The sequence below is a fragment of the Eumetopias jubatus genome, unplaced genomic scaffold (assembly GCF_037043125.1).
Source record: "Eumetopias jubatus isolate StellerSeaLion01/CBP00866 unplaced genomic scaffold, mEumJub1_p1.0 scaffold_1, whole genome shotgun sequence".
In the NCBI taxonomy this organism is placed as follows: Eukaryota; Metazoa; Chordata; class Mammalia; order Carnivora; family Otariidae; genus Eumetopias; species Eumetopias jubatus.
Window position 1 is genome coordinate 2,934,950 of NW_028274807.1, and position 24,536 is coordinate 2,959,485.

At 52.6% G+C, this 24,536-nt stretch overlaps 1 protein-coding gene across 2 annotated transcripts; it reads right to left on the reverse strand.

The window, feature by feature from the left end:
* Positions 1 to 919: 919 nt before the first annotated feature.
* Positions 920 to 24,010, reverse strand: RRP1B (ribosomal RNA processing 1B). 2 transcript variants are annotated; one of them, XM_088023731.1, is made up of 16 exons: positions 23,812 to 24,010; positions 17,464 to 17,546; positions 15,861 to 15,918; positions 14,578 to 14,663; positions 14,148 to 14,209; positions 13,642 to 13,771; positions 12,721 to 12,785; positions 12,129 to 12,310; positions 10,000 to 10,091; positions 9,318 to 9,415; positions 8,364 to 8,383; positions 7,848 to 7,976; positions 6,720 to 7,384; positions 4,969 to 5,121; positions 4,577 to 4,640; positions 920 to 3,680 (listed from the first exon to the last, which is right to left on the reverse strand). In XM_088023731.1, exons 1-16 carry the CDS (start codon positions 23,939 to 23,941, stop codon positions 3,487 to 3,489), a joined length of 2,211 nt encoding a protein of 736 aa, XP_087879857.1. In that variant the 5' UTR covers positions 23,942 to 24,010; the 3' UTR covers positions 920 to 3,486. The 2 variants fall into 2 exon arrangements, with proteins under 2 accessions (XP_087879857.1, XP_087879858.1); XM_088023732.1 differs by lacking the exon at positions 4,969 to 5,121.
* Positions 24,011 to 24,536: the final 526 nt, after the last annotated feature.

The following is a 24,536-nucleotide window of genomic DNA, read 5'->3' on the forward strand; positions in this document are numbered from 1 at the left end:
GTGCAGTTTTAGGTCTGTGATGGATGAGTGATGGGACTCCTGATCCCAAGCCCCGGGGAACGGGTTTGCTCCCTGATGCCTGCAGCGTCTTAGGACAGGGTGGGGGGTGAGCGGAAGGCCCTGTGCCCCCCATTTGGGGTGAAGGGAGAACAAGAACCGGGCAGAGGCAGGCAGTCCGGCCTGGGTGGCCTTGGAGCCCCTTCTGGGAGTTTGTGTTCACACCAAGGTGTAGAATGCAAGCCCCAGCTGACACCTGAGCTACATTTTAGAATAGCAAGAGCCCGAAACCCTACTGGCTGCTGTCGGAGGAGCAGACGAGGGGATGTGGGTGCGGTGTTGACTTGGGGTCAGGTCAGGACGACAGACGGTGGGTACAGGTCTTACGGGTATTCGCGTTGTTATTTTAGGGGTTAAGTCACCCTCTACAGATCCGGTCTGGGATCCAGACCACGGCTGAGGAAGTTTGTTCAGGAACATGTGCACATAAAGGTAAAGAGCACAGTGCCTGTCTCCTGCCCGCCCGCCCACGGAGCCCGTCGCTGGTTCCCCCAGCAGGAGAGTCGGGGGTCGCCCGGTGGACTGCGGCCTCACCACCCTCGTGGCAGCCACGTCTCTGGGACGGAGCAGGGCGTCTCCACCTGGGACACAGGCACCTCTCTGCTCACGCTCGGAGGTGAGGCCTGTGGAGCAGAAGCATCAGGCCCGGCAGCGGTGTTTCTGCGGGAACCTCTCCAGGAGCCGCACCCAGCAGCCCCTCACTGGCTCCAGGTAGGAGGCAGGTGGAGGATGGACAGAGGCCTGCAGAACCTTGCTGTCAGGCACGTGGGGCTGATGTCAGCATCCGCCGACTCCCTGCCTTTCCGTGGTTCCCCAGAGGTGTACTTCCAGGCACACAGACAGTCCACATCAAGTACAAGTGTGAGTGCAAAGACAGGTTTTGTTTATTGGACTTGGCTTTGATGCGACAGACATACTCTGCAGACGGGAGTACAGACTGACCGTAAACACGCGGTTCTTGCCAGCAGAGTCAGGTAAATTCAGAGAAAACACACAGATCAAAAGACAGGTTCCATTTCATGTCCTTTCCAACACTAACAAGCGCTTCCGGATTTCCCTGACCCTCCTTTGTGCTTTTAGGTAAATAGGAGTTAGAAAGGATTATGTGTTTATAAAGTGTGATACCAAATTGTACAAAACTAACCAGACATATGGGGTCGGGGGGAAGATGACTGTTTTACAAAATACTGTAAGATCACCAGCATTGATGTAAATGATTTCCAGTTTTGGACTTCTAAGTCCCCTTAGCAACTCTGCCTAGGAAAATAACATGCATTGAATAGAAAACTGGTATTCTAAATACATTTTCTTTGTGCAACACTTTATTGTTGTGTGTGTGTAATGATAATTAAAAAAAAGTTTTCTTCCTTCCTTTGTTGCCAAAATTTAGGCATTAAAAATAAGCCATAGTAAACCTACTGAACTTACCCACGAAATGGAGTAAGTGAGGACAGATTTAGAGAAGGAGGGATGGAGTCCGAGGTCCCTCCTGGACCCGAGTCCGGGGGTGTGGCATCAACCAGCAGGCCCATCTCCTGGACGCTCCGCTGGGGCGTCTGAGGAACAGACGGGCGCCATGTGCGCATGAAGGGAGGTCCCTGCGTTTACCCGACTGTGCCCTCAGATGTTTTGCTAAAACATCTCAACCCCGCTGGACTGCATGGCCCATCTTTAAAGCTAAAATAAAAACTGTTAGAAAAATAATCTGGCCAAGGATAATGAAACACCTTTTTTTTTTTTAAACAAAAAGTTAAAAATATTTGAATATTCCAATCTAATCTCCCACGATCAGATTTGGTTTTGAGTGTGGTTTTGAGTCTTTTACTGAATGCAGCACAAAAGCCCCATGCAAACACCACAGCATCTTGGACGTAAGACTTCTCGTTACAGGGACTATCTGACAGCTCCATGTGAATTATGTCTTCTCTTGTGGACTAATTAGGACAAAACTTTATTATAGAGCAGGCAAAGGACAAGGTTCATACTTCCCTCCGCAGTGCGCCGGCCGCCTGACCCCACAGCGGCGCACGTGCAGACAGAGCCCCACCCTGACGACGTGATGCAGAAACCAAAGTCAAATCAACACAGCCCCGCCAACCCAGGGGGCCTCCCTCGTCATGCAAAGTGGTGGCCGGTCCCACTGAGGAAGCGCTGAAGCCTGAGTGGGGCGGAGGCAGGAAGGGGGAGGCAGCTTTCACTCCAAGAGGCCCGAGGTCCCCTGAGCGGAGAGCAGGCCAGGGCAGCACTGAGCAACCCTGCGCCCAAAACTACAGAACCCCGAGTTTCGTACCTCTTCTTGAGGTCTGTGCTTGTTATTTCGTAAACTCAAACAGGAGCTGGGGCCCCCACTGGCTCTCCTTAGGTGATCACCTGATTTCTGAATCTGCCTCCTGTCCATCACTCAGGCTCGAGGGATGGACGCAGCTTCCCCGAGCCCGGTCCCTGCTCCTCCGGCTGAAGTCTGACCGCCTGCCACCAACATCTGTCACGAACTAAAATCGGAAGTCTATAAAAATCTTAAGTGCAAGCTTCAATACTTCAGATAAAACGTAGCTACGGACAAATAAATACGCACAAACAATTCTTAAAGGCTGCTGATTTCTGCCTTCCAGCAGGATCTCAGGCTTTCAGACACTGTTGCCACACCTCTGAAGAAACGAATTTCCGTCTGAGTCGGGAAAGCTGCCTTTAGGAACGCCAGTCACTTGGGCTGGCTCAAAGGCTTATGAAGAAGGTAAGAAGAGCAACCGGAGCACAGGACCCCGAGGAAGGAGTGTGCTCACAGTCCCAGGTGAGAGCTGAGGGGCGCTCACCGGTCAAGACACTTTGGGCTGGCCTGAGAGGTAGGAACACAGGGAAGGAAACAAGGCCCAGCGGAGGGAAGAGGTGACCCGAGCGTGGAGGCTCTTCCCGCCCCGCCCCTGCTGCAGGTCCACGGAGGGAAGCTACCACCGTAGTGCTGAACCGGTCGCCTGCGTCTCCCCGGCACAAACACCCGGGGAGCGGGGGAGGAAGGCCCCGTGGGCTCGCTGGAGACCAAAAGCCACCGGCAGCCAGCCCCGCACGGCAGGTGCAGTGCTGAGCGCCCGGGCGAGGCCCCCGCCTCCAGGCTCCTGGGGCGCCGACAGACCGGTGCCACGTGACGGACGGTCATTGGGCTCGGCTCCCACCCTGGTGGGGGTCACGGAAGTCACCCGCAAACGCGAGGCCCCGGAGAGCTCGCGCACCAACGGCGTTTGTAGCAAAACCTTCAGCCAGACGCCCACAGCCCCCGCAGAAGGGATGGAGAAGCAGCAGCTCCTGCTCAGAACCTTGTTTATACAATTTACGGGGATTTATAAAACAATAAAAAAGGCTCCACCTTTTTAAAGTTATAATTTATAGACTATCTGTACAAACACAGTCTTTAAAAGGACCCTGCTAACTACCCTAGAAGAAATCCATAGCCGTAGGCCTTCTCTTTGGTGTGGCGGTCAGCAGCGTCTTGGTCCCCAGGGGGGTGCTGGTGGGTGAGCTTGTGGGCGTCTTTAGCACTCCATGGAGGGGCCTCTGCTCAGGGTTGAAGGCCACTCGGGAGGGGCCCGTGGGACTCACCAGGATGCTCTTGTCTGTCTTCTTGAATTCTGCCCCGGATGAAAGCAAGGCCACACGTTAACGGAGTAGCACTTCCGACCTGCCCATCCAGCCAAACAGTGTCCAGTTCACACCGCGGGCAGCCCCCAAGGGAGCCAGGCCGTGCACCCCAGCAGGGCAGTGCCCGTCATGAGGCCCTACAGAGAGCGGGCCCAGAACTTTCGGAGGGAATGGAGTCAGCATCCTCCTTCACAGGAACAAATGAACCAATGTCCGCGGACAGCATGGGAGGGGGCGCCAGGTGGGTCAGGTTCTGAAAGGAGGGCCTCGGGGGGTCGGGGCGCTCAGGGAACACGGATGAACCTGAGGCTCCAGTGGCCACGAGAAGAGCCTTTCCTTCCAGCTCATCTGCTCCTCTCACTGTCTCCAGCTCCCGAAACAAGGCCTCGAAAGGCCAGGGCACCTACCTCAGGCCCCCTGGATGGTCCCTCCCGTCCTCACACACACGCACGCGCACACAAACTCGTGCACACACACACATATTTACTTGTGGGCCCTACGAACAGTCAGGTCTTAAACACACTGCATCCTTTTAGAGAGTTTGGTTTCCGTTTATAAAACAGAACAAGTGAACAGCACCAATATACTAAAAGCAACCAGACAAGAACATCCCTTTTCCCGCCTCCCTCTGGGCACATGGCTCCAAATATTAGCAGAGGCAGCCATGGCCGGGGGACTGTCGGTCGTCCCCAGGCCAGAAGGGCCTCAAGCGTTCTGCCTCGGCAGGCTCGAGGAGATGGCTTTCCAACGCATCTTCTGCCAGGCAGACTCCTTCCAGGGGCCCTGAGAAAACTTCTCCGCACCCAACCCTGGCCACCCCACTAACCGTTCGGGGGCTGGACTTCTGACTCGGAAATGGGTCGGGGCCTGTGTCCCCCACACTCACCTGCAGTCATGTTTCTGTTCAGCCCGAAGGTGACTTTCTTGGAGCTGGATGGTGTCTTGTCTCGCTGCAAAGGGAGAATGACAAAGGGAGTGAGACAGCAGCGGTGGAGGCACTCAGACTGCGCTGTCCCCAGGACACCCTCCGTCAGGTTGGGCCCCTCCCTCAGGCCATCCCAGACCACGGAGAGACAAGCCCATGCTACCAGGTGGAGACCAGAGCCCCAGCGCCACCCCCGGCCTGGGGACCCCCAGCACGGCAGACCCAGGCTCAGGAGGGTGGCAGTGGGGCCCAAGGCCCAGCGCACAGTGCCCGGGTGTGTGGCTCTCAGGCAGGAACGGGCTGTGTGGCCATGGGGAGGTTGGGGGCAGCCGGATGGGGCTGAGCTCACGTACCTGCATGGCACGGGGCGCAGAGGCCGCAGGGGCGCTACCCTTGGCTTTTCTGAAGAACAGCGGCTTTGGTAAGAAGGGGGTGTCAAACCTCACAAAGTCATTCTCTACCCTCAACTGCTGCTTCTTCAAGGGGCTGAAAGCGCGCCCGCCTCCCTGTGTGAGGGAGGGGCGAGAGGAGAGGTCATGCCCGCGTGCAAGGAGGGAACGTGGGGCCACGGGATGCAGTGTCTCCAGCTCGGACACCCCACACCCAGCGCTTCCTGCACCGGACGACACATAACTCTCGGCCTCGGCAGGTGCGGACTGCAGGCACACACGACCACGTCTCTGCGGCGGCCCTGTGCCCACACGGCCAGAGGTTTCCTAGCTGTTCAGCCACAAGAACCCATCTTTATCTTCCACCTTAGCGCCCCTGTTCGGAAAGACTTCTGCCTTTCAAAGACCACCTGTTACAGAGTAACTCATTTTCTCATTTCTGATCAAAGACCTCACTGTCCACTGAAAAGCCTGGTGCGAAAGAGCAAGCACGAGGCCCCAGTTAGGACCTGCAGGTCGGTTACAGGCAGATCACCCTCCCTGGGTGTTACAACCAGATGCCCCCCCTGGCGAGGGCCCTGCTCTAGTCGGAGGTCCCTGGGGGTCTGGAGCCCAATATGGCTGACATCACGTGGCTGGTTTCCGCAGGGTCTCAGCATTCCTAGCTTGGAAACTGCTGCCTTCCCTTAGCAGACCCCACGGTGCTGCAAGCGAGGGGCATACCCTAGCTTGGAAACTGCTGCCTTCCCTTAGCAGACCCCACGGTGCTGCAAGCGAGGGGCATACTCTCTCGTGCGCCTCCGCCCCACGGCAGAGACACAGGACCCATTTTGAGAGGAAAACCTTCCTTGACCCTGTGGCTTATTTAGCAATAGTTGCAATGCCAAGGAAGATTGCTGGGACCTGAGAAATGAGACTCGGAGATTTCCCCGGTATTCTAAGGAGAGAACAGGCTCCCCGGAGCCCAGGGAAGAGTTCCATGTGTTTCCCCAGCTGAGACTTTTCCTGACTACAAACGGACTCACCTAACCTGTCAGAGACACCATTAGCCTGGGATCAGCACTTAGCCAAGCGCACATGGGTGCCTGTTACCCAGGGCCTCGGCACCCTGTGTGCCGCACACCAGTGCCTGCCCGTGCACGTGCTGGACGCGGTCAGCAAGCCTATTCGCGAAGGGCCGGGAGTAAATACCGGCAGCCCCGTGGTCACGAGGTTTTGGAATTGCGCCTGCCACGCGTCAAGGTGGGACATACGCGCTGCAGGGCCACACGGGGGGACGCGGAAAGCAGATCCAGGGCCTGGCCCCTCGTTTACACCAGCTCTAGACATGTAGGCACAGACAAGCTTTCCGTTAAAAAAGTAAGCAAGAGAGATAAGAGAACTAGCCCGAAAAGGGCCAAAGGTTGGCTGGGAGTTGATGAAGAAACAGGGAGCAGGGTTTGACGGAGATGCCCGCCCGCCCGTGTGAATGGCACGGCAGCAGTGCCCTCGGCCAGGGGTACACTCCTTCTGGCTTGGCGCTGGCCCTTCCGCAGCCTCTGAGGGAGCAGCCCGGTCGGGCCGGGCGCCCAGGGCGACGGTCTCGGCTGCCGGCAAGAGGCGCCTGTGTATTTCCTCATCGGTCGAGGCTGTTACAGACCGGGTCTGCTCCTCGGCCCGGCGCTCTGGCCTGCCCCCCCGCCCCTGCCCCCACAGATCAGGGCCGGCTGCCTTACCAGAGCCTGGGCGAGCACGGCCTCGGACTCCAACGCCCCGCCGCGCGCTACCGACTTAGACATCTCCTTCATTCTGTTCCTCTTTTTCAAGATGGCAGCTTTCTGACTGGACGGGCTGCACAGGTCGAGGCTGCTGGGCTCCCCCTTCTTTTTCTTCAGCCTCCCGCCCAGGGGCGAGGACCAGGCCGGCGTGGGGGGGCCGCTGCTGTTGACCGGGAGGGCTCCGAGTTTCCGCTTCCTCTTCGGGACCGGGGCCCCACTGGCTGGGGAAGCTCGCGGAGCTGGGTCCTGAGCACGGGTGCTGCCGGGGCCGCCGGGGGCCACGTCCTCCAGAGGCGGTGGTGGTGCAGACTCCTCGCTCCCGCCCTGCACCCCGGGGCTCCTCCTCCGCGGCCGTTTCCTCCTGCTGAGCACTGGGGCAGGCTCCGCGCCACTCTGCTCCTGGGGACCAGGGGTGGCCGCTGTCCCCGGCTCCGCTGCTGCTGTCTTCGGGGCTCGGCCCGTGCTGGTCCCTGACTCGCCACCCCCATTCTGTTCTGGGGGCATGGCTTCCGTCCCCGACCCTAAATGTTCAGGCTGGAGGTGGTTCTTCTTCTTCTTCTTCCTTTTTCTCTTCTGAATGCTGGCTTCGCTCCCCTCTTCCTCAGCAAGAAAGAATCTGTTTCCTAGAAAGACACCCAAGCCTGTGAACAAGTGTTTGGGATGGGGGTGGCCGCAGGCTTGGTTGTCGGGCGCCATGCTTGCCCTGGCCCAGCTGGGACCAGACCCTCCGGATGCCGGTTCCCAGAGACGGAACCGCGGTCACGTTCAGGCCCATGAGAACCACAGATCCAAGGCGGGCATGAACACAGGCTCCAAGGGTGCACGTGTCTAGGGCTCTCGACACCCTCGCCTGCTGCCCCTGAAGGCTCCCCCAAGAGGAACCACGGGTTTTTCATTCGGGGAGGCTGTGAAAATCACACACACTCAGATCTTTCCTCTTCGGCCAGCACGAGCTTAAGCTGTGGCTCTGCCCTGACCCAGGAAGCCCTGGGCCCAGCCTCCCAGCGGGCACGGACGCACCCCGCTCCCCGAGGACTGTCTGCGCCCTCCTCCTCCTCCCTCGCCATGCTGAGCTTCACAGCTCACCTTTCTCTTTCTCCAGCTCCTTTTCCTCTACAAGTTTATTTCCTTTTTTCTTATGCCTCCCTTGGTTGAGGGTTCGATCATCTTCATCAGCAGAAACATCCTCGGCAAAACTGAGCTGAGATATACTGCCTGCCGGACAGCAGAGGCGCGTCTTGTCAGCTTTCTGAGGCTAAGACTCTGTCCCCACCTCACGCAGGAAGATTCTCCACCCTGACTTCTGTGCCTCATCCCTGCTCTCGTGACCTCCCCAGCCCAGAACTGCTGCGGGTGTGGGAACTGCATCTGTGGGGGGCACCCTGATGGCATGGCCCCTGAGGCTCAGCCGCCCCTGCCCCCGCTCACGTCACTGGCCACGGACAAAGCTTTTCCCCAGGGGCACAAGTGACCATGACAGCAAAGGAAACGGAGCCTGAGAGATCAACGCATTTTTTTCCTGTTCTTCAGTATTTGCTCTAAGTGCCTCAGTGGGGCCACGTTCACGTAACATCACCCGGTGTAATCCTCTGACCTCCTCACCTTCGGAGAGATCCTGAAATCTGAAACAAAGAACGAAAGTCCCTGAAGACAGCCTTCTGTCTTCTGTAAACACACACACACAATATTTTAGCTGTGCTATTTGGGTGTTAGTTCACTTTCTTTTACTTTTAGAAGGGGAGGCTAAAGGTGGTGTGATGCAAAGGCCTGAAGTGAAGGACAAATTGCCCCCAGGGACACGGAGATCTAGAGACTCTATCTTGGTTCATTCACACAGAACAGAAAAAACTAAAAATTCTTTCTCAAGACTGAAGCATCTTCCATCTCTGCTTATGCCCCACTGTCCTCTCTGTTCATCCGGTAGAGAAAATGCTCCACACAGTGCTGGTGTTGGAACACAAAGGAAGTGCGGGAGCCGTGTGCTGGGCGGGGGGCAGAGCTCCGGGGGCGCAGACAGTGGGTCTGAGTCCAGCTCTGCCACCTGTCAGCTGGGACATCGGGCAAGCCCTGCGCCCCGCTGACCTATCTGTGAGGCGGGGAGATTACAGAAGCCGTCCTATAGGGCTTTTCTTAATGTGAACTCATTCGTGTCCAGTGCTCGGAAGGGCGCCTGCTCATACAGCGGCAGTCCACAGTGAGAAGCCACGGTGCTGTTCCGTGAATTACCGGTATGGCCACACTGTGGCATCACCGTGATGGGGGGTGAGGGGCCTCGACCAGACCCGAGCGGCACACTGACACCGCAATCTCGGGCTCTAACAACACCGGCCACTCTACCAACTGACTTCTCTTCACACCACGATGAGGAGGCTACAGGAGTCGAGTGCAGGGGCCCGTGAGGCGGACACGTGCGGGCAGGGGAGCGGCTCTTCCCCACAACCTTGCAGCGGACATGAGCACGCTGCATGCTACGGCTAGATGTGATGAAGGCTGGGCGGAGATGAGCATGCGCGAACATGGGTGAGAGTCCGCAGACGGTGCCCACCAGTCACTTACTTTTTGATGAGTTTGGAGAGACGCTTCCTGTTGAAGGGAGGGATGTTCTTCTTGTTGGTGATTTCCAGGAGTCGGTCAGCAACAGCCTTGTAGTCGAACTGTGCGAGAAGAGCAACAAAACATAAGCCTGCAGGCAAACCACACCCTGACTTAAGACAGTCACTTACACTGCTGACAGAGGCTGGCAGTGTGGGGCTCCGGGTGCGCTCAGCAGGACGGTAAACAGCTGAGTGCTAACACTCAGCGACGAAAACCTTAAGTGCTATCTTTGAAAAATCTCTTCTACTTATTCTTGGGGGACGCTATTCTTCATCTGCTCTGTTTATTCTTTCTTAAAAAAAAGTTGTGGTAAAACACACCACATAAAACTTGTCTGGGTGTGCTTCTTTGTAAATTTAATCTACGTGTCCAACTTGTGCTCGGTAACACAGTAACATTTGTTGGAAAAGCATGGAGCTGCCTTTGTTGTAGCAAATGGAACCTACGGTTCGAGCCAGAGTGAAGACTGACATCTTTCAAAATTCTGTCCTGTTTAAATCTGTCTCCAGTAAGCTTATCGTGAGGGTGACGTCAGTGAGCGAAGGGATTAAGGATGACTGTGTTCTCGGGCCTCGGGGATAATGAGCTCTGACCCTAATTCCCACTTAGCCATGCCACTGCACAGCCAGTACGTTCTACCAACCTGGAGCAGCGGCCCAGCATCCTCCGGGCGCCCACCGCCTCTCTCCCCGTCGTCGTGGACCCCGTCCTTTCTGGAGTGGTGCTTGCCCAGCGCTATCAAAACACACCCAGAGACAGGGCTCTTCAAAGACACAGCAATGACCCCTCGCAGAGGAACCACGCCCTCTGTCTCTTCACAGAGAAAACCGTGCACACACACTCGTCATCTCCCACAGAAGTCTTGTTCAAGGAAGTTCCGGAGAAATCACACATTTGGCCTTTGAATGACGTCACAGACCAAACTTCTGCTGCCCCTGGTGCCCTCCGGCGCGCGCCGTCTTCCCGTTAGCCCTGGCGGTGGGGCCCAGGAGCCCCTGGGCCAGAGGCCCGGCACGTGGGAACACGGCGCACTCAGGAGTCTGCCCCCGGCTTCAGGCAAATGTTAGGCTGTGGTAAAAACCTATACAGGTACCACGCTAACTTCTCACGGGGATGCCGCATCAGACGCAAATTAATACTAATGCAACTCTCAACGTTTAAAAAAGAATTCAAAGAGCACCAACGCCCATGAAGCAGCAGATTAAAATCACTAAGGAGGGGCGCCTGGGTGGCTCAGTTGGTTAGGTGACTGCCTTCGGCTCAGGTCATGATCCTGGAGTCCCGGGATCGAGTCCTGCATCGGGCTCCCTGCTCAGCAGAGTCTGCTTCTCTCTCTGACCCTCCCCCCTCTCGTACTCTCTCTAGCATTCTCTCAAATAAATAAATAAATAAATAAATAAATAACCCACGTCTTAAAAAAAAAAATCACTAAACTCACAACTGGTCAAACCCTAGCAGCTTGTTAGTGGCGGGGCCTCCGGACATAGCCTGGAGGAGACGGAGCAGGGCCCTGCACGTGTCGTGGGCAGCACGCAGGATGCACGGAGCTGGGAAAGGGTGAATAGTTCACACACAGACCTGGTGCGCGTGGGAGGAGCAAGGGACAGCCCCCATGACCACACGACACCTGCTCAAGGTCAGCTGGTTAATCCCATCACCTACGCTGAATTTAAGATTAAAGTTCTTTCTTTTTAAAAGATTGTTTTTCTGATTAAAAAATAATACATGATCGCTGTAGAAAATTTAAAACAACAGACAGAAATACAAAGAAAGCAGAAGTCACCCATAACCCTGCCACACATGGCCACCGATTGACATTCTGGTATCCTTCCAGATTTTTAAGGGCACATACCAAACCAGGCTCCTTGTACAGAGAGTCTTGTGTCCTTGTGTCTTGTTTTTTTTGTTAAAAAAATGCTTATGGGCGCCTGGGTGGCTCAGTTGGTTAAGTGACTGCCTTCGGCTCAGGTCATGATCCCGGAGTCCTGGGATCGAGTCCCACATCAGGCTTCCGGCTCAGCAGAGAGCCTGCTTCTCCCTCTGACCTTCTCCCCTCTCGTGCTGTTTCTCTCTCTCTCTCTCTCAAATAAATAAATAAAATCTTTTAAAAAAAAAAGCTTAAATTTCCTCCGGCCATTAGTTTTTGAAATCTCAGCTTTTTAATGTCTATATAACATTTCAAGTGCCCGGGGATACCCTGACTGCACCGTTTACCTAATGCTGTACCCTGAGATGCCGTAAAGCACCCCCAGAATCGGAGGGCTCCGCAGCTTGAAATGCGGGCTCCACAGGCGGCCCCTGCAGACTAGGACTGGCTCAGCGGCAGCAGCCACAGGGTTAAACGAGCCCTGGGGGCACCCGGAGCTGAGGAGGCAGAGCTATGGAAACAAATGCGCTTTGCAGTGTGAGTGCCCAGGACCCTCTTGCACAAGCAAGTCCACCTTAGGATGTTTCAACATCAAAAACCCCGAAACAATAGAAACAAACAAAAGCCAAAGCAAGAGCAACAAGAACATGAAACCCTGGGGGGACTCACGTGGTGCTGGGAGGCGATGTGAGCATGGCTGTCACGGGGGGGGGGGGGGGGGGAGTGTCTCCTGGGCACCGGGCCGCATGTCAGCGCACCTCGGCCTCCCTTCCCGGGGGGGCCCACAGTGGGGACCCCTTCGACGAACTCTTAAGTTGCATCAGTAAGACTCCAACAAATGCATTAAAAGGTGTTCAGCTGACGAGAACTTTATGTAAACAGACCGTTCAAGGGAACCGTCTCACCCGGCTGCTTTTTACGGACTGGTTTTCTCCATGCCGCCTTGTTTTCGGGCATCTCTTCTTCGGAGAACTCGCTCTCACCCCCTTGAGTTTTCTGTTCCTCGAGGGTCTCTTCGGGTCCAAAAGGAGACTGGTCTACGATGACTTCAAGAACACCCCTCGCTATGGTCTGCACCAGCGTCTGGCTGAGGGTGGAAGCGCAGCAGAGAGAAGGTGAGGACAGCAGATGGCTGCTCGCCGCGCGGGTGTGGTGGGATGCGTCACGCGCGGCCCACTCCAGCCTCCCAAGCACCTGCCGTGACCCGTCGCCCGCCAGCCAGCCACAGCGGTGTGGGCCAGCGGACAGCCACGTGACGAAGGCAGCCGGAACTGTGGCTGTGGAGGGTGTGACTCCTGGAATGTCTGGGGTCAGTCCGGGGGAGCCCAGGTGTGACTCAAAGCGTCACACGTCTTGCTAACGGAAATTCAGAGCTCAGCTGTTCTGGGCTTCGGACAAACCATCACAGGTGTCTTGCCTCGAGCCTCCCAACAAATTTACCACCATTACCCACAATTAAGTACCAAATGAAGCAGCAAAAACAAACATGGGACTCACTCCTTAGTCTTGGCAGCAATTTTGCAGAATGGATCAATAAACTTGAGATTCTGATCTGCCAAAAGCTGAAATTTAGAAACAGAACAGAAATAATTTTTCTGGTATGTCCTAGAAAAAGGAGCCATTCGCATTTTTCACACAGGTTAGATCAGGAAAATACTTCTGTTCAATACCCAACATGCACTCTGTGTGAACCACCCAGGTGCTCGGAGCCAGGCTAAAGGTCATGGCCATCTTCCGGCCACCTGGGCATCAAAGTGCAATGACCAGAGAAAACCAGCCCACCAACCCGTGCTGTTCTGTGCTTCCTGCTCTGCAGACAGGTTCTACACAGATGTTGTCAGAAACTGTAAGATGAACCAATTTTTAAAAATGTAGTATTTCTACTTCAATTAAAAAAAAAAAGTGTTCGTTGCAGAACACCTGTAAAAAAAAAAAAGTGTAAAAATAAAAAAGCAAAAACTGCCGACAGCCCCAAATTCAGATAATCACATTCAAGCCAACATGTCTCCCCTCCCGGACTGTGTACTCATGTTACCCATGAGACACACTTGAGAAAGGCATCTATGAGCACAGCTTTATCTGCTGCTTTTCTTCCCTACTGCTTTTTGAAAAATCAACACCGTGACCACGTCCCCGTATTATTATTGGACTACGTTAGTTGCTTTCAATTGTTTGCAAGTAAGACTTCCAAGAACACCCTTAGCGCACAATCTTTGTTCACAGGTCCCATTCACTGCTTAGGCCAGAGTCCCAGATGGGAAAGGATTTGTCAAAAGACAGCTTGAGCCCGTTATGCTGCCCCCGTTGCTGAGCACAGCGTTTCCTCCACAGCCCAGCGACCACGAGGACAGCCAGAGTCCCGGTCCGGTCAGCTGCGGTCTCCCCACACCGCCGGCTCGGTGTCGCACTGCCCCTTACCTCCTTCCCTCCCACTTTGGACAGTTCATCCAGATAAATATCTATGAAGTGGAACTTGACTCCATTCGGAGACTGGCTCTCAGGATGCAGGATTTCTTTCATCAAGACATCGAGGAAGAGCTTGATCCGGCTGAAGAAAACAACACACACGTTTCTGTTAACTACAGCATGCCGACACTTCTCTCTTCCCCGAAAGAAAATAGTCATGTTCGTCTTCACGCTACGCTGCACAACAAACAGCGCAAGGCTGAGCGCGTTTTACAAGGAGAAAAGCGATCCCCGGGCTGGGTATAAAAGGCTGCACGCGGGCTCAAGTCCTTCAGGAGCCTCTACCCAGCTTCGAGTTCTTGACGCATAAGGAGGTTCTGCTTCTCACAGGAAATCACCAGAGTGGAAGGCAGAGATCAGGCAACTCATCCCAGCTCGCTAATTCAAATGCTTGAAAAACACGCTATTGCTTTAAAAGTTTTAAAGCCACCGAATGCTTGTCCTAATACTTTACCGACCTTTCTTCCCAGCCATGTCTCCTCAGAACTTCAAAGGACTGCCTCAGGACCAGACGGATCAGCTAGAGAGAGAAAACTTTTGTTACAAAAGGGAAAGTAAGACATGCCCATCAGTTAGCAGAATGAAAAGACCAATGGAACTGGTGCAGCCTGCCTCTATAAAGTGAAAACACAGTCACTGTCATCACAGTGAACTTTCATCAGAAAGTGTTAGCTAAGGATCCCCAGACTCACCAACAGCTGAAACAGAAAACAGAGCCTTTGAGCACACATGCAAATGCTATCCCCTGAGCACATCACCTCTCGCCACACTAAGCCTGGAGCTTGCTCTGCTTCACAAAGGAGCCTTCCCACTGTTCTGAAGAAGCTCAACATGCTGCCCTTCACAGGCTTTGGATGCAAAGGTGGGGGAAAGGCGCTCCGATCTTACCATATAGTATTTGCCCAAACGCAGCCGGTCTATCCCCTTCCACTCCCGATTCATCGTTTGCCAAAAGGTTTGAATGAACAGGTGTTCTGCAGCAAACAAAAGGCTTTGAATACTTGTCAGGTTCACGTATTACCATAAAGCAAGAAAGTAACAGGGAAACAAACTAGGATTATTTTTTACTTTTTCAAGGATTTTATTGGCAGCTAGAAAATTTGGTCAATAATTAAACTTGCTAAATATTTATTTTCCATTTCCACAAGCGGCTGATAACATCTTGATGTTCAACTACAATGCTCTATGGAGTGTTTTTCTTCATCCACTGCAAAGCCTTGTTTCTATTAAAATCAAAAATTCTCTGAGCCATGTCTACAGGCCCTCTCCGCCCACCTACACCTAAACAATCAATCCAGAGCCATTAATTCTGATGAACACTTGGATGATCCATGTAGAAACTCAGCTTTTTGTTTTGTGTTCTGTGTCAGCTGGTTGAGCGCTAACAAAATGTTCTATTTTTCTCTTCTGAGCCAGTGAATCTACCACTTTTCCATCCAAATATAGCTGTCGAATTTTCCTGTTTGTTTTTACTTCTTTTTGCATAATTCTTTCTTGGTATGTGAAAACCTAGAAGATATTCCATGCGTAGAATTCTGCTCATTATGAGTGGGCTGGGGCCCGGCTGAAACACAGAGCCACTGCGGTTACTAAGGCTCAGCTCTGAGGAGCGCTAAGCAGAACCAACAACCAATTCTGCTTTCTCTTCTTTTGTCAGGAATCAATGCATTCATTTTGTCTCAGGAATAATGCATTCATTTTCTCCCTTTGTTCTTTTTGGTAAAGAGGGCTTACTTTATAGTTTATTACCAGTGATGACCTCACATGGCTCCAGTCTTCAGGAGGACAGCCTGGCCGCCAGAGGTTCTAGCAAGCCCTGGCCCATGCATGCATAGCCTCTGAGAGCATTACAGCAACCCAGAATGTGCAGACTCTGGAGAGTTTCATTTCTTAAAAAAAAAAAAAAATTTTTTTTTTTTGAAATCTTTTGGAGAGGTCACGCAATACTGCACGAGATGCCTCTTTTATCGGCCCTCTTTTATCGGCTTTCCCACAGGGAAGGTCTAATGCCCGCCAGGTGCACACTGGTGGCCCCAGGTGCTTGTTCAACAAGACCCCTGGAAAAAGGAAACCCTCGAGGAAGGAGAAACAACAGTGCTTAGTTTCCTAGGCAAGTTACCCAAGCCGATGAATGAGGAAGTTTTGAAAGTCATGAAAACATCAGGACTTACGGGCCTCAGAGTTGTTAACAACGTGGACGAGTTGGGAAATAGTGTTCGCTAGCTCCTCCTGCAAAGGTGGGGTCGGGGAGAGACAGTGGGGTTATTGCACGGCAGCACCGGGACGTGACAACATCTGCTGGCGTCTGGACCTCCTGTTACGTCACTATTTCAATTTTACCCAACATGCAACTCCCAGTCTCAGGGGACTGCTGTGCCAATGTAACATGGCTCTAAGGATCACGCTGCATGTTTAGAAAAGTATCTCTAGTTTCAGTTCAAATGACCTAGGGAGGGAAACTTGCTGTCAAAAAATCTATCACTGAATGGAGAGTCTATCCTAAGCCCCCAAATTATGGCACACTGATGCCTGCAAGGGGATCCCTGGCAGTTAGACACGGGGACTGTCTGTGGAACACAGTCCTGGCCTCAGCTCGCTCGCAGGCAGGCTGATGGGCGGGGGGGGGGGGGGGGGGGGCAGGAAGCGAAGGTTAACAGCACCCATCCAGGCTCTGTCCAGGGCAAAAGGGCCACGTGAAGTCAAGTCCTGCTACAACGCAGCAAGCTCACTGGCGGGGAGAATTTGGTGGTCCGGGTCTAGGAAGAGACTGCCCTGGGGAGGGTCCACAAAAGAATCCTGTTCACGAGTGACATAAGAACAGTCCTCCTCGGTATGACCTGCGCTTCATCTGGGCTCACGTCTTCCTCACCCATTTTAAATGAACTCCCAGACTGGAAAATGATGCTCCTGTTCGTCTGTTTTCTTCCTCCACTAAAGCTGTTGGTTGTTACTTCTGAATGTAACTTAAAAATATTTTGCCCTGCTGTCCTACTCAAAATATGTTCAGTGGAGTCAAAGCAATAAATCAAAGCCTGCTATTACATGGCTTGGGGAAAGTGGTGAAGTCACACACTAAAATCCAGACAAGTCAAGTCTACGACGTTTTACATATTGCAGGCTTTCAAGCAGTGTTCCTCAAGGCTTACCCTCCACTCTACAAAAGCGGGTCTGCTCTTAGGCACACAGTGAAGCTCTGTCAACAGCTAGAGTCACTCTCTGAAATGGTTCTGGTGGTGGGGCTCAGCGTACTTGGCAGATGGGTCCAAAAGCACATGCACATCTGTGCCAAGTCTCCACTTGACTTTAAGGCTGGGGTGTCAGAGGCGGGTCCACTGCTTGCTCTACAAAGATCCTGACCCTTGGCAAGGTGGCTGCCCAGTCCCGGCACCCACTCAATGCACGGCAGAGGTGGGCTCGGTGCCCAGTGCTCACAGGCTCTTAGACCAGTGCCGTGCCACGACTGACCAATAATAACAGACGAAACAGGAACTTTAAAATATGTTAAAATCTTCCATAGAACCAACCTATGAAACTATGACAGAGACATAGGAAATCTCCATTTTATGCATATTCTTCATTATTTGAAAAAACAAGCTCACTGCTTGGCCACTGTGTCCCTCTCTAGATGGACAAGAGGTAGGCACTGAACCCTGAGCAGTGACTTCACAATGTGTTTACGTGCACAGCAGACTGACCCAGCAGAAAACGAGCAAGCCCTTTTATCCATCTGGGCCAAAAAACCCCAGGCATATGACAAAGGGAACTGTATGTTACCTGTAGGAGGGGTTCATCCTGCACCCACATGCAATAGAAGAGCCCTTTCCATATTTTTAGAAGTTCTTCTTGACTGAAACCTCCTAGGGGACAAAACAGCACAAACATCTTAGAGTCCTCACATTTCCCTTCTCAGCATCTAGAACCACCATGAGAGCAGGGACAATAGTACCACAAACATGTTCATTCTCTTACCTACAAATGTCTTTTTTCTTTTTTTAAGATTTTATTTATTTGAGAGAGAGCAACTAGCTTCCCCACCCCTCCTACCTTGTTATGAATAAGCCACACCTGGGGGGGCTGCCTACTGCTAGCACAACTATGGCGTGAGTGAGATTCCCCCAGAGCTGAGACAACAGCAATCAGGATCACAGGCGCTTTGTCACTGTGACCTGTGCTTATATTCAATCATGAGTTAGTGGGTCAGGGCAAGGAACTCAGAATGGCTAAATCAGACGCCCAGTGACGCATCCTAGCTTGCAGAGACACCTGTCATCAACAGGAAGAGCACAGCACCACCTGCTAAGCATTCTTACAAAAATCAAAACTAATCATCATGTCAAATCTGACTGTTAATACCAGTTTGCGGGGAAGTACGGGGGACAGGGGAATATGTCAAATGAGACCATGGGGTACAGTCAGCAAAACACCAAATGCAGGGGACTCCCCGGGGCAAGTGGCCCGGTTCCGGCAACGAGTAAACTGCAAGGGAAAGATGGACAGGAGCCACTGACAGAGCGACCGGATGCATGGCTGGCTCCTGCTCGGATTCTGTGTCACAGAAAAATTCACAAGATGATGGGAGAACTCAGCAGATCCGTTATTTCATATGAAGGAATTTTTTAAAAAGGTGTGAGAATGGTCCTCTGGTTGTGTTACAAAGAGTCCTCATGGTCTGGAGATCCACAGTGAGGTGTGTGGAGGGGAGATGTCTGCGATTTGCTTCACGACACGTTAGTGGAAGGAGGAAGTGGACGGAGGGGACACACCAGGCAGGTAGTAACGGGCTGAAGCAGAACAGTGAGTCCACTTTGTACATATTTGAGAGAGTCCTTAAGACAAAGAAGGAAAAAGGAGTGCACAAGGTCTCTAAAGTGTTACCATGGGCTGTTTGCGTTCTTTCTGTGTAGACAACTCTTCATAATGAAACAGGAAAACCATGAACACCGGCAAACTCGAGAGCACACAGGAGTGAATGACACTGGTTCCCACGTGAGGCCTGGTGCTGGGCAGCCCCTGCCTCTGCGGGGCAGCTGGACCGTCACCCCCTCCAGCACTACCCCCTCCAGGAAGGGCTTGGGGAGGGAGGCAGGGTCCCAGGTGGGGCTCACCCCACAGAAAGGGGACCCAGCAAGCTGGGTTGATGCCAAATACGCACGAATTCCCTTGGCCACAGGGCTGGTTCAAGGCTGGTCGGATGAGCCCACCAGAGAGGCTCTTGCTCTCTCCTGGCGGACTTGAAGAGGATGCAGTCTGCACCTGCGTGTGCTGGGGAGCCTGTGTGAGAAGGGAGGCAATCTAGCGGAGCAGAGTTTGCTACGGAGAAACAGTTTTGGTGCCGGCAGTTGAGCTCCTCCATGAAGCTGTGCTTTGGTTTTTCCTCTTAAAACTAGTTTGGCTTGGGGGCGCCTGGGTAGCTCAGTCGGTGAGGCGTCTGACTCTTGGTTTTGGCTCAGGGTCATGGGATCTGCTTGATAGTCTTTCTCCCTTCCTCTCTGCTCCTCCCCCTGCTTGCTCGCTTGTGTTTGTATATGCTCTCTCTCTCAAATAAATAAACAAAACAAACTAGTTTGGCATGGATGTTCTGTCAAGTTGTAACTGAAAAGACGTCTTAACCAATAAAAACACATTTTTATTGCAACAGATTAATATATTACACCAAAAGTTACACAATCAGAAGTGCCTTGTTTACTACCCCCAGAACCCCAGAGGGACCACTGTCATCTGCCTGACGTGCATCTTTCCAGATCCTTCCTGTACACTGACATAATGCTTACACCTAGTACAGAAATGCAGATGCATGGCTGTGTGTGAAACCTAGATAGCCTTACATGTGCTGCGTATTCCATATCCTGGCCTTTTTCACTTAAAAAGAGCACAGTGTATATTTATCTCCAGATAGTTCTTCTAAGTCCACCAGCGTGTCAAACCAACTCCAAGTGATAATTTGATATACCAAGTATCTGTGGTTAATCCATACCCGTAATAGGCAAAGGTGCAAAGGATGTGCTAGAGAGGTTTATGTAATGGAAAACTAAGGATTTCAACAAAGTAACAGGGTGACAGTAGACCCTAGACAGTGGGCAGGGAAGGGGGTTGGACTTGAACACATATTCTGTTTCTTCCTATGTGAGGTAGCGAAGTGTTGTGGACACAGACCCGTGGCGAGGCCCCAGCTCACTACTTATTGGCTGTGCTGTATTAGAAAACCATCAGCTAGCCTTTGGGCCTGTTCCCTCACCTACAGTATATGTACAGTTTATGGTTAGGATCAAAATTAAAAGCATGTACTAGAAGCATTTTGTAAGAGTAAAGCACTATTCAGCCCTACTGGTAAGTATTATGATTGTCTCATGTTCTCCACCCACAGTCTACTGAAACTCTTTTCCCTTTTAATACATGTACTTTCAACATATGTATAAAAATCATTTGTTTTCACCCAGGAATTTAGCTGGTCAAAACAAGGTGGCAATTTTTTTTTAAACTTTTATTTATTAAGTAATCTCCGCCCCCAACGTGGGGCTCAAACTCATGACCCGGAGACTGAGTCCCATGCTCCACTGACTGAGCCCCACATTTTTGTTAAGAAATGGACTTACAGTTGACACATAGTGTTACATCAGTTTCAGGTGCTTACCACAAGCATAGCTACCCTGTGTCACGCACATGACATTGTCACAGTATCATTGCCTATATTCTCTGTACCTTTCATCCCATGACTTATTCATTCCATAACTGGAGGCCTAAAATACCCATTTTTGAAGCATTTAAAGCAAAACAGAGAAATGCTCATCATTTAATTTCTCTTCACTCTGAAGGTAAAGTACTCACTGAAGCAGTTTCAGCCCACAACTGCTTTTTGATCTGTCTTCTTGGAGCTAACTTTCTTAAACTAATGCCACTAAGTTTCTGGCAGTAACACAGGTTTAGTTATTTCACAACAAATGAGGCGAACACAAAGTGAGATGTGGGCAGAGTAAATTCCAAAAAGCTGCGAAATGAGAAAACCTGACTGCTACTCTTAGCGCAAAATGAACTCGGGAGTCATTTTAGGTCGGGGTGAGTCTATACTTGGTCAGTTAAAAGATCCACAGCTCTCATTTATTCTACCTATGGGGTCCAGAGACCCCTAAACCTATTAGTATGAAGAAACACTTCCCCCACTGCTGAATCTGAGACCCCATCAGTCCTAAGATGTATGGTTCTTTTATGTGCCACCAAATGAAAGAGGGCAAATAAAATGCTCACAAGGTTGATTTTAAGATACATCCCAATTTCTGTAGATGTTAAATGTTTAAAGTTGCAGAATCAATAAAACTTGCGGGGGGGGGGGTGGATTCTGTCTTTTGCTCACTGCTCTATTCCCAGTGCCAAGAATAGTAACAGCACACAGTAGGTGCTCTGTGTTTGCTGAAGACATGAATGAATGAATGAATGAATGAACAGTACAAATGAGCTCTCATGACTAAAACCATGGACAGCGATCCTTCTGTGAGTGCTCTGCATGAACAGTTATTTAGCTGCTTTAAGCACTACAAAGATTTCCAATTTGTTTTTAAAATCACAAGGCTATCAGGGCACCTGGCTGACCCAATCGGTGGAGCATCTGACTCTTGATCTCAGGGTTGTGAGTTTGAGCCCCACTCTGGGTGCGGAGATTACTTTATTTTCTTATTTTTTATTAAGTAGACTCCATGCCTAGCATGGAGCCCAACACGGGGCTTGAACTCACAACCCCAAGATCAAGACCTGAGCTGAGATCAAGAGTCAGACACTTAACAGACTGAGCCATTCAGGTACCCCAAGGTCACTTAAAAAAAAAAAAATCACAAAGCTATTTATGTTGCTGATAGGCAGTTCTTTGTATCAGTAAGACTAAGATTTCATATTTCCTTTACTATGCACACGATAAAACACAACAAATTGTGAGCCTGTCAATGAGACCCACACATCAGACCCACACGTCAGACCCAAACATCACATTATTCCCCAACTGGCAGTTCATGTTGATGGGGCTCAGGGGCGGCATGCCCCATGGTCACTGTCTACCACATTCATCATACAGTCCCTTTTCTGGAGGCCCAGCGTACTCCATGCAATGTGGACATGGTGGTGAGCAAGAGATATGAAATAAGTCACTCTCAGTGTGATGGGTGCTGACCAGATAGGACCCTGGGGGCACTGGTGTACACCTACTGGCCTCACACCCCTGGGTCCTCTCAGATCCCGGGCCTGCTCATCAAAGGGGTTTAAGCAACAAGCTCTGTCTGGCTGCCTCAGCCCATATGCACTGCATCTGGCCTTCTGTTCTTGTGTACAGGCAGGCCCGCACACGCCTGGATGTGCTCCCACTTCCAGCTAAGCAGACAGACGGAAGCTTACACTGTTTGGGGAAGAATGATACACTAACAGATAACGAAGAAGCAGCTAAGTGCCATGATAAAGACACACTGGCTATTTTGGAATCCTGGAGGGGTGGTGTGAGATGGTAGGGAAGGCAGTTTGGAGGAAGCGATGTTGGACTGAATGCTGGGAGTGAACAAGAGACGCAAAGGCAAAGAGGAGAGAAACTGTACACCAAGAACCAGTACGAAGCAGTCATGTAGGGGCTGAGGTGGGAGGGGAAGGGAGGACACGCCATTGCCTGCAGACCTGGAAATCCAAGAAGGTGGTGACGTGATGAGAACAGTTTTAGAAGATGTGCTGGGCTGGCTTGTGGAGGAGAGGTTCGAGAGAGGGGCATCCTCTGGTTAGGAAGTAAGCAAGCTCAGAGTCTAGATGAGATAAAGGGGGCTCAGGGAGGGCAGGGTAACTCAGAAGATGAAACAGGCAGAAGCAAGAGACAACATATGAGGGGTGGGGGAGAGGGTCAGGAAGAGGAGTCCAGGACATCGCTGTGTGTCCAGCCGGATTCTGAGTGGATGGTGGGCAGAGGGGAAGCAGAACAGGTTTTAGGGGGAGGAAAATGAAACACTTTGGGGCATCTGGGTCTGAGGTGCCCATGGGACACGCAGGTGGAAGTGCCCTGTTCACAAGGCCTATCTGAGCTGAAAGCAGCCAGGTCTGCTCTGGAGACTTCGGGTTAAGAACCTTCAGCGGACTTGGGATCCCTGAAACCATGACAGTAAGTGAAATCTCTCGGGGAGATCCCCAGCAGAACTGAAGTTAGGAATTTGGTCTTCATTCCTTTCTAGCAGACTTCCCATGAAACTGTATTTTCTTTTTCCTGGGTAGACCTTTGTGATTTCTCCTCAAAATAACCCAAACTAAAAAAGACAGTACCAGGGTAGATAGTACTCGTTCTTTCAAGTAGACTCTAAAGGCATTGGTATTAGCAGTAAACAAATCAAAATCTATCCAAGCACAACATAAAACCCCCAATGCATACTGTAGTTCACACCCTCAAGAGCTTACAGAACTCGTTTTGGATCAAGTACACGAAATCCTTCAACGGCATCCCACTGCAGTCAGGAAACAAACGACGAAGCCCAGTGTGACCTGGCCACTACCCACTCTTCCAGCTTTAAGTCCTAACACCTCCCTTAACTGGTCTTCCAGCCACTTCTAGGGCACGCTCCGCTCTTCTCTCCCGCCTCTGTTCGCACCCGATCATTACCTCAGGGGCCTTCCTGGAACAGTCTATGAAAAGGAGCTCCCTCGTCCCTTGATTTTCCTTTCCCTTCCTACTCTTACAAAACTCTATTTTAGTTACCCACCCCCCGGCCCGGTTTACTCGTGCAACTTTGAAAGTAGGGATTCTGTCTCTCTTGTCTGCGGTAACTCCGGCCACCTAAGGTGTTGGTCCAGTCCACACGTGAATCCATGGAGAGCACAGCAGAAACACTCGGGCCTGGTGTGGTGACTCGAGGGCCGGGCGCAGGGTCGGGCAGACTGGCCCACTCTCAGCCTCCCCACTCCCTGTGACTTTGGGCACACTAGCCAGCCCCTGCGGGCTGCAGCCCCTCAACCGTCACGGCAGGCTGGACCCGGCGGGCAGCGGTTCCCGCGGCGCGGACGCACACAGGCGCGCGGTAGCAGCGCCCGGCAGCAGCGCCCGCGGCTCCCCCCGGCTCCCCCCCGGCCCCCGGCCGGGCCGCCATGTGGCGCGGATGACCGCCGGGCGCCCACCTGTCTCCCTCTGCGTCTTCACGCTGATGTACTGGCGCAGCTTCTTCACCGCCCGGTCCCGGATGCCCTTCTCGTGGGACGCCAGCCGCTGGGCGAACTGGAGCTCGGCCGGCTGCATGGCGGGGGCCATCGCGCCCGCTGGACCATCCCCGGCCGCAACCCGCCGCCCGCAACCTCCCGCCGCCGCCGCCAAGCAGCCCGGGACCGCGACTGCGCAGAAGGCGGCTCGCGGCGGCGGCGGCGGCGGCGCGCAGGCTGATGGCGTCACAAAGGCGCCGGCCGCCGCCGCTCGCCCGCGTTGTGGGAGCGAGCGCTGCAGACCCTGGCAGCGGGCGGAGCAACCCAGTCGGGGTTCGGTCGCGCCTTCACACCTCGGCTGTCTGTCGGTCGCCACGGCTCCGGGCGTTTGGCGGCGAGGTTAGCTAGCGTTGGGTCTTGGCCAGGAAGAGACGGATGGCCAATTTCAGTGGTCTAGAATCTTTAAGCCCACTCTACGAAAACTCCATCCGATCGACTGCTCACCTACGAGACAGACGGCGCCGAGTTTTTAATTGTATTGGACTCCTTGAGCCTCCAATGCGGGGTGGAGCCTGAGAAGGACGGCAGTCGTCGGGGTTATGGGCGGGATGTTGGGGACAGCCCCATTGAGGGGTCGCCCTGATCGGGGCCAGGTCTGAGCCTCTGCTGCTGTTGGAGGCAGTGCCTTCCAGCGTCCCCCGTATCCG

Bases quoted from the DNA above. Each gene is read 5' to 3' on its own strand.
- RRP1B (XM_088023731.1), bottom strand. From the start codon at position 23,941: ATGGCCCCCGCCATGCAGCCGGCCGAGCTCCAGTTCGCCCAGCGGCTG. The intron at 12,786-13,641 runs GTAAGGGGCAGT...TCTAAATTTCAG, and splicing joins CCAAAGTGGGAGGGAAGGAG to CTTTTGGCAGATCAGAATCT. The intron at 12,311-12,720 runs GTGAGTCCCATG...TTCCACCCTCAG, and splicing joins ATTGCTGCCAAGACTAAGGA to CCAGACGCTGGTGCAGACCA.